A 16324-nucleotide genomic window follows, 5' to 3' on the forward strand; every position below is an offset into this window, starting at 1 on the left:
CATGATTTACAATATAAAATTCGCTATAGTAAGCTAATCGGAGAACATTACGATTAGCTCGAGGAAAAATACAAAAAGAGTATTCGATCTAAAAACCCCGCTTTCTCAGTAACAAATTCTCAATAATAGAAACTCTATTAGTAGGAAACTAACTAATAGTCTGACACCCCTACTAATAAGTCTTCTTACACCTACGCCGCACGCTTAGTAAAACAGAGCCGTATTCCCAGCCTCCCTATTTTTACTAGGGATAATACTTGTGAGGATTGGCCGATATAAGCTAAATACGGCACTAACCAACAGAATAGTAATACGAAGCTCGAATTACGCCGTCAGGGTCATACAGCGGGCGGGTGGAAAGAAATGGTTCGATAGGGATATCGACCCCACCAGTTTAAATTAACCTACCTCTAATCGGTAGTAGGAACGACTACTAATTAAGTCTATATAATAATATACTACCTGCTTTAAATAAGGATCCTAATCATTATAGACAAACATATGGCATAGCGCGCATACTACACGTTAGGCTAGCTGTTGCCTTGTCCGGATATATAAAGTACAAGAATAGGAACTATTGATTTCAATACTATATAATACAACTGGAAGTCATACTCCTTTAAAGACTATAATAATTGGTAGATACTAGGTCGCAGCCTTATGAGTACTAGGCAAAGCCAGTTTAAGTCATGCGAGTGTGTACAATATAATTGGGATACGGCGGTTCTGCACAAGCGCCTAGTTATCAAACCACGAATTAGGGGCTAAATATAGTATAAGAGGTTTATAGTATTTTATTTAATTATTTTAACTGTCGCTATTTCCCTCAAGATGAGCCTACGATCTTTAACCAAGTACTTCGATAATCTCAATACCTAAGGTCACTTACTAATCCGTAAGAGTTACCTATCGAATTATATCTTTTAAAATCCCTAAAGCCGTCCTTGCTGCCTTAGCTCAAAAAGTTCAAGAGAGCCCAGAAAAACTCAGGAATCTAACATTTACTAACCCCACGACTTCTCTAACAGCCATCAAGACTGAAGATCTCTGTTTCAATATACACAAAAACACCTAAAACCCCAACATAGTGATAGGTATCATTTAAGCCAATAGTAAAGCAAAGAATAAGGCCGTTAAAGGTTTCATCAAGGGGAGCAGTAGTAGCCACCAAGGAACACACCAGATTATTAGAGAAAAGATCAAGTTTATTTTAGGAAGTAACTTCAATGTTAAGGCCGTTGTAAGCGCTATAGAAAAAGGAGGCGTTAATAATAGTGAGGCTATGACAGGAAGCATAAGTGGAGATACATCTTTCTAATCTAGTTAAACTTAGAGCACTGAATATAGCTGATATTACTGTATAAAAAGCGATAGTACTTATGAATAGTTAGCGGCATCCGAGGAGGCATCTAAAGCTGCATCAGACAAGGAGTAGATATAGAGCTCTGAATACCGCAGATATTATTACCGCAAGGCTGATAGAACAGATGAATAGTCTTAGTAATAGAGGAGAGCTATAGTAGCTAGGGGAATTTAGGATTAACTTATCTGGGACAGAAGTTATGTTTTTAGTATTATTTTCCGCTTTCTTTCTATATGTATATATTCGTATAAGCAGTTAAGAGGGATAAGGGCCATAGCAGGCGATTAGTAGACGTGGACTTAAAATAGCTTATTTTAATAATTTAACTTGTAATTAGCCGCAGACTATACTATCCCTTTGCTTACTTTAAAACACATCTGACAACTGAAATCGTATCTTTACGAATCTCGGTCTTAATAAGGCCATATTCGTGAGTAGAGAACTTTCTGCGATTCGGATTCAGCTATATTAATAAACATCTCCCTAACGCTATTATTAATATATAAAGCCTGCTTATAGTTTTCTCGAAGAACTATACCGCCTAGTAGGATTAGGTTATTGTTCTGAAGTTAGTGTAAGACTTCTCTAAGACTTTCTATAAGCTTTAATTCACTGTTGTGAAGCTCTAGTTCGTGCTCTGTAAATTGTATAGGACAAGGCGTCGTAGCTAGTACGATTTCCTTCTATCGAGTAGCTATATGTATTAAGGCGTGACGAAAAGAAAATATGTTATTCCTGCTCTAGGCCCTATAGAGTAAAGATATAGGTTCAGTTAGAAGCGGGCGATTATATAGATTAATTATAGCCTACCGTTGCCTATTCTTAAGCTTACTAAAGTTTTAATAATAGCTAAGTAGATCTATAGCCCTGTTTAAGTTTTCTCTTATACTAGATTCTTCTAACGCAGGCTCTAATCGTTTACTAAGGGAGTAAGAGCCGACTGGGATAAGTATACGCGGGATACTATACTAAAAGAAAGGCTCAGATACTGAGGCTGACTACCAGTTAATAATACAAGTTATTTTCTTCGTGTCTAGATTAACGAATATATTATCAAAGTAAAGGTCTAGATGCGAGAGTGATATTCGGAACGAACTAAGTGATAAGTAAGGCGCGAGTTGAAAGTACCGTTTTAATAGTGAAATATAGTTATCGGGAGAGTTGAGCGTTTTAATAGATTAGTAAGTGTTCATTTAGGGCTTTATATATACCGTTGCCTATTGTATCTCGTTAATTCCTATAGCTGCTATATAGGACAGAGGAGTGCTCCCTCGTTAGGTTAGCAGAATACTTATCTTAAAGGGGCGTAAATAGCTTATATAGACCTTGATCTAAATTCATTGTAGCTCTTTCGCGTTCCTATAATCTTACTTTAGTCAAGAGCTTAAGCGTAAACTCCTCTATTATCACAGAGTTAAGCCGCCTCGTAGGGCTATCAGACGATAGAGACCGGGCTTCTAGATCATAAGCAGGAAGATCTTTCTTTTCCAAATCATTCTTATAGTAGATATAACCGTGTCTCTGAAATAAAACTGATACCAGCTTTACCTTAAAGTCAACGAGCTGAGTCACAAGACCGAGTTGTGATTCTATTTACTACTAATACTAAAGGCTCTCTAATAGTTTCCCTCTTGCTTTCTCCTTAATAATATACTTAGCACTGACTAGATTAAGTGAGTCTAAAGAATATATGTATATATATAGGACGAGTAAGTTCAAGACTATATGTAGCTAAAATATACCTGGTCAGAATTTTATTACTAACACCAGCGTGATAAGTTATATATAAAATGCCGTGTAGCAACCTTAGAGGCAGTCGTATAGAAAGCTGGACTAGCGTTGGGATTAGGAATCCTTACTAGAACCTCTGCTCTATTATCTATAGTTATAAGAAATGCCTTATTATATTAACCTTTAGTATATTTTAGTAGCTTAATACTTAAGATCATATGAATATTAGGTTCGACTCTAAACTACCATAGCGTCAGGATAAAGATTTACTAAGCATAATAGAAATAGAATCTTATAAGATCTAGTACAGTTACCAGTAGTGTTAATAGCGGCATCTATAAGGGCTGAGATTTTGAATTTGCGATAACGCATCGCAAGGTTTTCAGGTTCGTTGTATCTAGATATTGTTAATTCACTTAACTATATAAGAATAGTTAGTTTCGTACAGCCACCGGTATCGAGTATATCGATAAAGCTCTTCTTCTGAAATTTCCTCCTCTATAGTACAAGATAAGCAAAACATTCCTAGACCTCGAACTAGATATCCCCAGCTTACCCGAACCGTTATCCTTTTACTTTCAAAAGACGCGTATTACTATAGTATTCATCGTCCGGCGAGAGCCTTACTATTAATAGTACTAGAGTTCGTTGCTCCGAATAGCTTTACGAGTAGAGCTTGATATAAGTGAGTTGAAAATATAAGAGAAGAGTTTCATTATAATATATTAATAGCTTAATAGTCTCCCAAGGTAAAGGATAAAGAAGCTTAGAAGCAGGCGCTTCTAGGAGCTCTATTCTAAAACGCGTCAGTTGCAGGTTTTTCCGGTCACTACCTACACGTTCTGTTCAGCGAATATTTCCACGGCGTTCCAGCTAAAAAATTAGCGTAGTAATAACACCGGCTAAAGAGCCCTACCAGATGCCCCGGTAAGAGCGAGGGCCTTAGGGAGATACTTGAAGGAATTAATTTAGCGCGTACATTAGAGGTTATTTAAAAAGCGACATTCAAAACAGAATACGCTAACTAAGATTACACAATCAGTTTACATAAGGAATAGATTTATCATCACCATCACCAGGAATAATATTCCTCAGGTACTTAGGCAATAATTTATTCTGTGATCCATCCCCACTAAAACTAAAAGAAATTTTTAAAAGCCATAGAGCAAGATAGCCTCAAAATAATCCAGCCTGTAGTTATAATACCTCTACGGATTAATACGCTTCTCCCAGTGTTACGCTGATACCGTAGAGGTAGTATTATAACCATAAGGAGAAGAACACACGATACCACAAGAGCAAGCTTTATTATACGACACGTTCGATCCCGGCGGCGGTAGTATAGCAGTATAGTATCACCCTACGAAGTGTAGCGATTAAGCCCTAATACTAATGCCTTCTCAGTTATATATATATACAGCTACAGATAGACTTTAGGTCAGCCCTATAGCCTTCCGACTACGTTTATAAGATCTTACTACGATGAATCCTCGAATAGAACAGTATTACTTTTCTCGCTAATTAACGACCCAGATAAATAGTACGCTATACTTAGTGTAATAATATATACTTCGTAGAATAGACAGATAGTCTTTATCGCTCTTTAGAGAAGGAGTAGTAATACTTCGATACGTGATAAGGTCTCTATAGATTACGAAAGAGCTCTCATCCTTAGTAATTCAACGGTTTGAAACGAGTGGAACCTTATATCTCATATAGCTACGCTAAGTACTATACTCCGCTACTGTGAAAGAACTCTTCATGAATAACACTCTGCTATATAGGAACTTAGCACGGAGATAGAGGAGCTAGGACTCTAAGAAGAGCTGGAATATTCGGATTAATATACTAGGGGGAGGCTTAAGGTATAAGGACATGAGATAGATAGCGGCAGCGGCTGCTAATGAGCTATATATGAGTAGGGATAGCCGATTTTAACTTTACCGATAAGATAGTAGCACTAATATCTTCTCATAAATAGCTATAGTTCCTTATCTGTAGCAGCGTTGCCTTCTCTTTCTATTATCTATTTAATATACCTTTTCTTAGGCTGTAGCGGTACTTAATAAACCTTAGAATATGCGGTAGTATCGTGACTAATCGGAACCTTTACTAAGGTATCCTTGCTAGAGCAGATATTCAATATTATAGGATTAATCAGTAAGTAAAAGTGTTCTGAAATTGATAGTAGTTTGAACTCAAGATTAAATGTTATATTATCCCTGATCTTAGTACGTTTAAGGAAGCTTTAGAGAGGCTATTCCTGATACTTAGCAACTGGTACTGCCTCTACTACCGTAGACGGATTCCGAGAACTCCGCGAGGTATATTAGTAGCTTTTATTAATGAAATTCAAGAGATGACTGTGATTAGCTTAGGGCTGTGCGTCGTTAATCTTAGATCTAGTGGTCAACAACGCTATAAGGGGGCGATACTATCCGAGCCGGAGCTTTATGTTATACTTGCGGCAGATAGTTAGAGTCGCGGCAGGCCTTACGCGTAGCTTTCGTTGCTTTGTAAGTCGTGGGTCTTTATTGCTAGTATCGTAGGTATTATTATTATTATTAGTATTCACGGAATAATAGGTTTCACTTCTGATCTTAGTATATATATCTTGGTGCCTCTGCTTCTCTCCCTGTTTCCCTGTATTAGAATCGCTGCTTTATACTAGGCTTAGTAGAGTAGAAGGAGTATAGCCGTACTTATCGTTGATCTGAGTTGCTAGATACTTAGGATAGATCTGAGACTATACTCAGCTCAAGAGATTAAGGGAAGACGCTGTTTAAATTTTGTTCTGTTAGCGAACTAATTTAAGATTTCTAAAACAAAACACTTATAACGTAATTAGTTACTTTTAAGCTTAGTAAATAATATAGGACTAAGTAAGATTCGCAGTTGATCTTCAGTGATCCAGGTAGAGAGCTCATCGACTAAGTACTCGAAAATCTTGCCTTTACTACGCCTGCTATAGTATATGTAGTGAACTTATATAACATCTCTTCCTACTTATAGGACCGAGTTTTGAAAGAATCGCTTGTAAGGCAGCTATAGTATTAATATCTATATATCGTCTTCGTTAACCCGAATCAGACTTATTTAGATGTTCGCTATATATAACTTAGTACTAGGTTATCTTTATCTAGTGTCTAGGAGGCTACTGGGTGCGTATCCAACGCAGTCGGAAACGGTACTTATTGATCTCCAGTTACGTGACTAGTAGAGCTCAGTAGCCTCCTTGTCTATAGGATTATCCGTGTTATCTACCTCTACCTGGTTCTGCTAATTACCTACGGGTAGCCACCTTGTAAGCTGTCCCTACTGCTGTATCTCTACTCCTCCTGCTTCTTCTATTAGTACTTCCTTACTAAGGTCTCTCCTCCTAAGTGATTCTATAGCTACCCGAGCCTCCCGCTGCTTCCGCTTAAGGCCCTAAGCTAGGGTACCATATCGATAAGCACCTTGTAGCTCTTCTAGTCGACTACTAGTAGTTTCGCTGCGTTCTCGATTCTAGATCTCGTCTTATAGTGCCTTAGCTGAGCGAGGGCTTAGGGAGATATATGTATCAGCTGATAATAACTTTACTTATTACTCTCCTAATACTAACCCCAGTTCTTTCTTTAATTCAGCTATATTCTCATCTGTCCATCTATTATCGCCGTAGTCGGAAGACTTAAGGAAGGAGTAGAGCGTAGATTCCAATTACGTGCTTCGAGTGATACTACTGATACCTTACTAGTAGGTCTAATCTTATAGTGGTTAAGCTTATATAAGAGCAGAAGGCATGTTATACTAATCGTGAGACCCAAGTCCCGGGGTTATCTCCTTAATATAGCGGCTCTTAACGTCATACTATGGATAAGATATATCAATAGACTCTATTAGTGCTAAGGCGAGTTCTAAGGCTAGAAGGGTATTATATAGACTCGTGTCTAGTTCAATACGCTTAGTATTGACTTCACTGGAAGCGCTTTCAGCCTAACTCTTAGCACGTGCTTTATTCAAGTTATCGTCATTATCAAGAATCACTAGTTAATTTATATATAATTAGCGGACCGCTTCTATACATAGGAATAGTTAGTATAACTTACCTCGACTCCCGCCTTAACGTCACCTGACCCTTATTATATTCGGTTAGCTTACAGTCTTACCCTGTGAAGAGCTAGCTATTCCAGGCGCTGAAGGGTAGACTTGGTCTTCGAGGCCTTAGTTGAGACCTTCGGACGTAGAGCAGTTCGCTCCTCGAGAGATAGGGATCTCTATCTATTTACCGTTATTACTATTAAGAGTATACTTATAATCTAGAGTAATAAATCAGAACGCTTTATTTTCTATATAAGTTTTTAATATATCTTTAGTTCTTGCTACTGTATTTCTATTTACTTTAATTCGATATCCAGAATAGGAAAGAGTAGCTGCAAGCCTGTATGCTTTCTAGCTACCGCTTAAGTTAGGTGAATAGATTAAACAGCTAGGTTTAGTAGTCTAAAGAGTATCTTACTTAAAAAGTAGTAGGCTTAATAGAGGAAATCTAAAAGGAATAAATCTCGTGCTCTAAAGAGTAGCTAGAAAGTAAACCAGTTTAAGTATATATATAATATTTAGCGAGAGGAATTAAGCGATTTAAGTGTAACCCGTGAGCGCCTACTCGTCGGAACTAAGCTATTCTTATCCACACATTAGCTTTACCGTTTACAACTACTGTAAGCTATCCTGAAATCAAACGATCTAGTCCTACGTATGAAATCTCAGCTTCTCTAGACTCCTACTAGGATTCATTTATTATATAAATCCCTAGTCTTCGTTAGCTTCACTGACGATCAAGAAATCAGCTTATAATCAGTTCAATCCTACTCGAAACCCAACTCACGACACCTATCCCCTGGAGCTTACAGTTATCTCTGCGGAGCTAAGCCCAAATCGACCTTCCCTTTATAGAATTAAGACTCCGCGGCGTAGATTATACTATGCCAATTCTAGCAGTGATTATAGTTCTACCAAGGCAGTATCCTAGAGCTGAACGATCCTCGAAACAGCCTTTAATCACTAGATTCATCCTTCTAATATATAATAACCGCCGATCGAGCTCCTCCCGAGGTTGTATAACAGGCCTCTATACTATCTTCCACGTTAGCCTGCTTACTTATAACTATTCTCTCACTGCTGGCGTTTCGTATTAAGTCTGTAGAATAGCTTAGCAGAAGTTTCGTGATACTATTATTATATAGATTATTACTTGCCATACTACGTTAGATAGAAATTAGTCCTACTTGTTATAGATTAGTCTAGATTAAAGTATCAGCGTATATCATTGTCTCTACTGGCCTAAGGGAGCTCACCGAGATCCTTCTTATCGCAGATTAGCCTAGATCTAGGTATATAGCGCATATTATCGTCTCCGCGGTGTAAAGGAGCTTACTGAGATCCCTTGATACGTATTACTATAGCGTAGCTAGGCAGAAGCTAGCTATATTGTCGTGAGGTATTACTTCTATTAGCTAGGCTATATCGTATAAAAGGAATGCTAAGGTAAGCCTCTACTCTTATATTTACTGATAGAGTATTACTGTGAGAATTGTAATAGTGCGATAGTGAGAAGAGGAAGTTAAGCTAAGCTTATGCTCGTACTTTAGTTAATATAATGCCCTCTAGAGGAATAATCGCTGTCGCGATAGCTTAAGAGGATCGAATCTAGAGTAGTAGATTAAGGGTTTTAGCTTTAAACTAGCTGTGCTGTTAAGGCTTTTAGCTGCGCAGGGCCGGCGAATAAGCTGTCGTAACCCTTGATATAACTACTATACTGCGCCTTATCGCGCTATCTTATATGAATAATACTTTGCTTAGGGAAAGTATCTGGTAGGTGTTATATAATAAGTAGTATACTTAGAGGAGCGCTAAACGTTAACTCCCAGGATTTATAATATTGTTTATTTAGCCCTTTAGCCCTTTAATACCTTACAGAATCGTTGATCGACTGCTATTAAGGTATAGTATTATATAGATTTAAGTATAACGACTTGTAGCAGATAAGAGTCGAATAAGTGCTTAATAGATTAGTATATGTTTATATACGTTGAAGTTGAAATTTAGCGAGGTTCAGTGAGTCGTTTAGTGCGGCTCTTGCGAATAAGGGCTTAAAACTAGCCCTGAAAGAACTCTTAACTTACTTTTTCTAATTTTAGCTGGCGGTAGTCGTAGCTGAGGAGCCTAGACAGATCGCCTTCGGCTTATCTTCAGCTTACCTCCCTTGACTCGCTGCTTAGCCTAGCTCACTCACAGCTTAGGCTATAGCAGCTACAGCTTAGGTCCAAAGACGGAAATGGAAATTACTTATGTCGAGATTCCGATATCGAACTACCTGTTATGAACGGTATGGAAATCAAATCATAGGCTCGAAGGACCAAATCCATCATTGCCAACTTATTAATTACGATGACTCCGCACCCTTTGTTTACTTTCTCCCACAGCAGATCCACTTCGAGATCGCTTGCGAATATAAAGACCTGCAGTAACAGATTGTATCTCAGGAACTGCCATATACTAGGTAAGGAATCTACGAGATAATTTTACTATTAACCTCGAAACTCGGAGTACGTCATTGACTTTCAGTGCCAATCACGATGGCAGGGTGGAAGCCAGCGAGATAGAAGTTTTGTATGGCACGATACAACACAGTGGTTTAAGGCATGTCTAAAGGCTACCTTTTGTGAGAAAAGGGCCCCCGACACAAGTTATTCCTGAAATCAGAGCTCAAGGGTATACCTCAGGCTGCCCGTTGAACGGATTCCAGAGCCGCCGAGAATTGATTGGTTGGGCCGTCAGTGAGTGGTACTTCCAACAGGCGCATGCTTGGCATCATCCAGGGAATCTGCCCAATCCCCTTTGCAATCTGCAGGTATCGAAATGTGCTGGCAGTGAGGCTCTGCCTGACCTAATGAGGGTGTGAAGACGAAGCCTTTCGTCATGCGCCTTTGATGGGCGTCAAAAACTGTCCATAGCATGCAACAGGATTCCGCCACAGAAAAGTTTCTACCCACTCACAGTAGACTCTCAATATCGGCCTCTGTTGTGCTACTGAACAACGGAAAGGCAGCTGGCTGCCTTCGTTGCCTTCTTGAGTCCCAGCCTCGTTCAATAATATGAAAAGCCAAGGCTTTCCTGCGGCTTTCACGATGGCTCTCATCAGCATCCAGACACTTTTTTGTTTTACCACTGGCAGTCAAATCATCATTCAGACATGCTATCTGATCGCCGAACCACAACACCAAGCACCACCACAGGAGGGAGGAGGAGGAAAAAGGGAAGATCGCCATCGCCGCCACGCAGAAAGACGTGGGGCTTTAAGAAAGAGGCGGGCTCAGCCGGCAGACAGGAGCCGCAGCTGAAGCAGGACACCTTTCCGGTGTACCACCTTCGCTGGGAAAATTTGAAGGCTTATCTGGAGTCGCGCTTCCCTGATTATCGATTCAGCCAACGCATAGTAAGTGATTTTTGGCATAATCCATGCGCCGTGTACAAGGCATCCCCAGGTTTCATGTCTGACAATTGATCTTGTAGGTCCACGGAGACTACTATCATTTCGACGTGCCCCGGCTGTTGACAGAGGTTTGTCTCACCGGTGATTCTTTGGTGCCATGTGTCGCTGACGAGATGTTTTCGTGACTATAATAGGATGAAAGAGCGGAGATTCTCTCGTTGAAAGATCGGGAAGATGTTCCACGTGTATCTCAATCACCCGAGAGGGATCCTCGCATAACTGCTTTTAGATACTAAGCCAGCCAGCCTGTGCTATTTAGAGTGGGTGGACTAGGTGACGATCGCAATGCTGGAAGCTCTATTTTGACACTGCTGTTTCTTTCTTGTTAATTGAAAATCCGCCCTTATTTGATACTCGGGTTTCACAGGGGCGGGCGACACCAATCGCACTGCGCCTGCTCCCTTTGATGAATGACCACCCTGGCTGGGCGGCGGCGGTGCTCGAGGCATTCTTGACGTGGTGGGCTTGCTCATAGTAATTATAAAGAAGCAGTAACCTCTGCCTGCATCGTCTCGTTCAAGCTTTATAATTGACTTCATCGAAAGACTGTGACAGTAGAAGTGATTTGGCCTTGGAAAACACGCACTCACGGTCATATTCATACTGGAGTCCTTGCAGCCCCGCCTCTGGTGGCGATGTCCTCGTCTTCAACCTGGCAAATTCCTGCCTCATTCCTGCAATCCTACTCCAGCCTCGAATCATACCCTCTAAACTTGCTCCGACAAACATCGTATCCAGCAGTATCAGAGGCGTATGCAAGCAGACTGCAAAATGCATCTGCGACTCTTTTCACCGACAAGGAAGAAAGTATCCATGTTCCAGTCCGCGAGTTCATAGGGCAAAGTAAGCCAGCTCCCTCTAGCGTGTGGATAATCCTTGATGCTGACACTTGAAGCCTGCAACAAACGTAACATATTGAGCGATCAGAAATTGAAGCTGTTCCTTGGAGATGATTCCATGCCGGATCCTTTGGCACCATCGACACAGGTTGGAGTGCCAGTGACTAAGAAAGATCCAATATGCCGCTTTATGTATGTTCCCGCGGATCGGATTTTTAGATTCCAATGGCTAACTTGTTCTTACCAATAGTTTCCTTTGGGCGGGAGACTCTCGGGAACCTCTGAAAATAAGCCGACGCATGCTTCTTCGAATCCTCACTTACCACCAGGTGATGATGCATTATCTCGACTTCATATCCGTTTTTGGGTCCCAAAGCGAACAAAGGGATTTAAGATTCAGTGGGTTCAAAGAGACCTCTTTTCTGAGCAGTCACCATGGCGGCCAAGAGATAACTAGTCTAGGCCGTAGTGGGAGACAGTATCAACTATGCTTCAACCTGAAGGGGGTTTCATGCTTGACGCCGAAAGAGAAGGTGGTGAAAAACAAATTGTGGTCTATTCGTCAGGCAGCTCTCCATCATCAATTCGATGTCCAAACTGGAAATACTTTATGGATGATTGCTAAGGGTGACTTGGAGCTGAAAGAGCGGATTGAGGTTTTCACGGGGCCGTATGGTAAGCCAGAGGACAGAGCTTTTGGCACTGTGGAAGAATGCTTCAAATCTAGCCTTGCTGTTCATTTGTTGCAGTGCCACTGGTCTACCGAAAATTGGCGATGGTATATTCAATGTTTGGAAGCTGTTATGGAAAGCATTGTAAGTTATGCGCCAATTTAAAAACACGACGAAATTCTAATAACTGTATAGACCCACCTTGCTGTCAATGGTGCCCGAGGCCTCACGGAAGCTCAACGAATATTCACGCCACATGATTTGCAGGCTGTACAAAACTGTGAAGACAAGACTAATGAAGCAATAATGGTATTGCAAGCGAATTCTGACGTTCTTAATTCCCTCCGGAGATTTTACGAGCGTCTACGTGACAACAAACATTTCCCACTCGCAGCCGCTTGTCACGAGGATGTCGTTGAATTTTCCATGCAGATCGAAGATATGGTCTATGACTCCAACATGCAAGTTGCGCGAGCGAAAGTTCTTGTGCAGATCACAGAAGATAGGAAAACCCTGGTAAGTAATGTAGATGGAAATCTGCTTCAGTGCTAACCACGCTTGAGATTTTGCAACACCTACAGAGCCAAGCCACCGAGACGATGGAGATCTTGACAATAAAGATGCATAAAATTGGTGCCTTGTCTCAAAAAGAAGCTATCGCAATGCGTATTGTAACCGTTGTCACTCTGATCTACCTTCCAGCTACGTTTGTTTCGGTGCGTACCTTTCAGTGACGATGTGGACTGTACTGAACGCTCTTACAGACTTTTTTCAGTACCGATGTTGTTAAATATCAAACAGATAACGGCCGCACATCTTTCTCTGATCTTGCCATGTGGAGATGGCTAGAGGTTACCTTGCCATTGACTGTGGTTACCCTAGGCATCGGATATGCGTTCGTCAAGTATGAGGAGAAGAGGATCAGGAAAATGGCGCTACTTCCTACCACAAATGACTTGGTAAAAGGTCTCGGGCCTTGATCGAATAATTCGGGGTAGATTGTCGGATGAGAAGAACAACACCCGGGGAGAGATCGGTGCACAGTGGCAAGATGTAGAAGCTTTGAAATGCGGTTGGGTAATCGACGATTAAGAGGAACCGGTGAAACTGGGGAGCCTGGGGAACCATAACAGCTGAAAGTGTGACAACAAATTGATATTGAGTGTAAGAAATAATTCTGTAGACTGCAAAGATCGAGAATATGAAATCAGGCAGGGGAAGCTCAATCGACCAAGCAATATGCTTGGTTCATGCACCTTGTTGTCAGCGAGGCTGTGATTCATCACTGGATGCTCGAATACTTCTTCCTGCTCCATCAAGCAGACTTCACCGAAGAACAAATCGTCCCCTGGTTGGTTCGTTTCGGCTGTGCCTTTCCTTGACTCGCACACGTCTGGGCGGATAAATCCCATGCTTGGAAGGAAAATGCCATACTCACAGATCCAGTCGGCGTTAAATCCGCTTCCCGTCGGTAAGATTTGTCTTGCCAACTTCGTCCCAACGGACAACGGTTCGTCCCGCTATCAAACTTTATACATGTGGTCGTCACTTACTAAGTTTATACAGGGGTAACGCATTTCTCGGCAAATATGGGAATACATCCCCAACGCCAAATGGAGAAAAGAAGTCTGCCAAAGCAGGTAGTGGTTGCAAGGCAGACAGAGAAGATAGAAGGTCTCACCGAAGACTGTCAAGCCACTGCAGGGGTTTGGGTGTGGGGTTACTGTCACTGTCGTTGGCCGTAGACTTGGGCTCAGCTGGGCAACCCCTCAGATCGTCCTTCCACTCAGAGCTAGCCCTCAACCATTTGAGGCTTCCTGGCCCATCTCTCAACATCACACGTTTCCTCTCCCTTCCACAACATATCAAAGTACCTAATTGAATCCTTTGCAATCCCCAATTCATCGTCGCAACTCCAACATCATTCACTTGGCCGGATCTGCGTATCGCCCCAGCACGCACAAGCTTACAGCCTTGCGCAAAGAGGGGCCACACAGCTCTACTGTCTCCTAGATATTCGAGAAAGCTACCAACTAGTCTGTTTCTTGACTCGGTACCGAACGATGGCAGATCATACTGGAAGTGCGATGAAAGACTTCCAGACTAATCTGGCCAGTTGTACCGAACTCGCCGCGTGCAAACGACCATATATCCGGGCCACAAAGTGGAGAACCTGGCTGAAAAGCAAGGTCAGTGTCAAGGTGGAGGGTAAGAACTACGAGACAACCCAAGTCAGTCGACTACTAGACGTGGCATATCGACATCTGGGGAAGCCGACCCACCCCATCAACCGGGATCATATATGCCACCCACAGCATGAATGCCTGTTGATCTTCAGCATTCTCCTCGAACTCGGCCAGGGCAGCCTCATTCATCAATTTTTGAGACGGGACTCGGTAGATAAACATCTTCCATTCAAGTTATATGAGCTAAGAAATCTGTTTCGAGACCTCGGAGTTACTGACCCCGAACAAGCAGCAGCGAATTTTGACAAGCTGCAATGGAAGTACTGCCCAGCCAAACTGGATTTCCATGGCACTCGGCAGTATCCAGAGAACCGTATTATGCCTTTCTGTCGCAGGAAACGCATCAATCTCAAAGGTGGAACAGCACAATTATGGAAAATTGCCGTGCTAGAGGAATTCGTCGAAGAGAAGTTGAGAAAAGCTGTGGAAGACTCCAGATTCGATGACGGGGATGGACTCGGTCCAGTGAGTGTCTTCCTTAGTCGCTCATCAAACTCTTTCTGAAGCTTGCCAAGTGGAAACTTACTTTCGGTTAGAGATACGAGTTTGCCCTCAAGTCCTTTGAAGACGGAAACAAACAATTGTTTCTCAACGAGAAGGAGGCATTTTTTGCCCTGAACAAACAAAGCGCAATGGTCCAATTCTTGGGCGCATATGGGCATGAGGAGGCCGAGATACCATCTCAAAATAATCCGACAACATATGCCAACTCTTGCGAGGGGCGTGTTAGACCGACCCATAACATTATACTCGAATTTGGCGAAAACGACTTGGAGGAGTATTTCGCGGGCACTGTTCCCCCGTATCTCCAAGCCGAGTTGGATGCGTTCTGGCGAGGGCTATTTGTTGTTGCTGAAGCTGTTAAAAGCATTCACAATCTCACAATTGATACGGATGGTCGAAAAGAAGAATTTTCAGGGTACGCCACTGTCAACATGTTTCAAGTTTAGTCCCTATGGCTCTAACAAGCACAGCTGGCATGCAGATATCAAGCCGGACAACATCCTATTGGTTCACGGCAAGTTCAAACTAGCCGATCCAGGTTTCATGAAGGTTGTGAGAAAAACGGGCAAGGAGCCTGTAGAGGCCTTGAGTGGCGGAACGGAGACTTTTGGTAAGACAACCCCAGTCCAGCAGCTTGTCTCTGATAGTGAAGTGGACATCTAAACACAACCATAGGCGCCCCGGAAAGGTGTCCTGGCTGGACAGGTACCCCAAGTAGGGTTCATCAAACCATAGATACCTGGTCGCTTGGTTGTGTCTTCTCGATCGCCGCTACTTGGGTAGTTCTTGGGTACCAAGGCATCCGTCAGTACAATAAGATTCGGAAGATGGCCATAAAGAAGGTAGCAGTAGACCATGAGTCAGCCAAGTCGCTAGCCAGCAGTCGTCAGCATCAAAAGGCTTTTACTACTCACGGCGACCATTTCCATGATGGCAGTGAAGTGTTATCTGCAGTTCTGAACTGGCATACCTTCCTCCGGAATGCTGTACGGAAAAATGATGCTATAACGTCACGAGTCCTTGACCTAGTAGAACAAAAGATGCTCCTTGGCGATGCAAAGTCTCGAATCAAGGCAGCCCAAACCTGCGACGAGTTGGAACGGATTTTAAAGGAAGCGGAAAGAGCGACACCTATCCCTTCCACCCCCAAATGGCATACTTTTTAGCGTACTTGAGAGAGGGCCTGAGTAACCAAAAGAAGCCTCAGAAGTGGACCAGATCTTCGGCATCTATAAAAGCTGGCTATCAGATTTACTAGCTAAGGCTCGCTTCTATTTCATACACCACTGTCACTCCACTTTTTGAGTGCATCAACAAAATGCGCCATTTGGGGGTGGAAGGGATACCAGTTCCTGAGAACATCGAAGAACTGCTACGCGAGATTGATGACGCCGGAACGGCACCATCCAAGGTAGACATTGAAGACATAAGAGTCG

At 42.1% G+C, this 16324-nt stretch overlaps 3 protein-coding genes across 3 annotated transcripts; all 3 read left to right on the forward strand.

Annotated features, from left to right (window-relative positions):
- Positions 1 to 10328: 10328 nt before the first annotated feature.
- Positions 10329 to 10864, forward strand: ONS95_013661 (uncharacterized protein; the record flags this gene model as incomplete). Its single annotated transcript, XM_058507301.1, has 3 exons — positions 10329 to 10571; positions 10649 to 10696; positions 10763 to 10864. 3 exons carry the CDS (start codon positions 10329 to 10331, stop codon positions 10862 to 10864), a joined length of 393 nt encoding a protein of 130 aa, XP_058356470.1.
- A 399-nt stretch (positions 10865 to 11263) lies between these two features.
- ONS95_013662 (uncharacterized protein) lies at positions 11264 to 13358 on the forward strand (the record flags this gene model as incomplete). Its single annotated transcript, XM_058507302.1, has 6 exons — positions 11264 to 11471; positions 11524 to 11659; positions 11718 to 12282; positions 12334 to 12654; positions 12702 to 12854; positions 12903 to 13358. 6 exons carry the CDS (start codon positions 11264 to 11266, stop codon positions 13116 to 13118), a joined length of 1599 nt encoding a protein of 532 aa, XP_058356471.1. The 3' UTR covers positions 13119 to 13358.
- An 843-nt stretch (positions 13359 to 14201) lies between these two features.
- Positions 14202 to 16054, forward strand: ONS95_013663 (uncharacterized protein; the record flags this gene model as incomplete). The annotated part of the gene is made up of 4 exons (XM_058507303.1): positions 14202 to 14849; positions 14921 to 15303; positions 15359 to 15498; positions 15564 to 16054. 4 exons carry the CDS (start codon positions 14202 to 14204, stop codon positions 16052 to 16054), a joined length of 1662 nt encoding a protein of 553 aa, XP_058356472.1.
- Between the last annotated feature and the right edge of the window lie 270 nt (positions 16055 to 16324).

Source organism: Cadophora gregata, assembly GCF_030347475.1.
Source record: "Cadophora gregata isolate MNR1 chromosome Unknown scaffold_8, whole genome shotgun sequence".
NCBI lineage: Eukaryota > Fungi > Ascomycota > Leotiomycetes > Helotiales > Ploettnerulaceae > Cadophora > Cadophora gregata.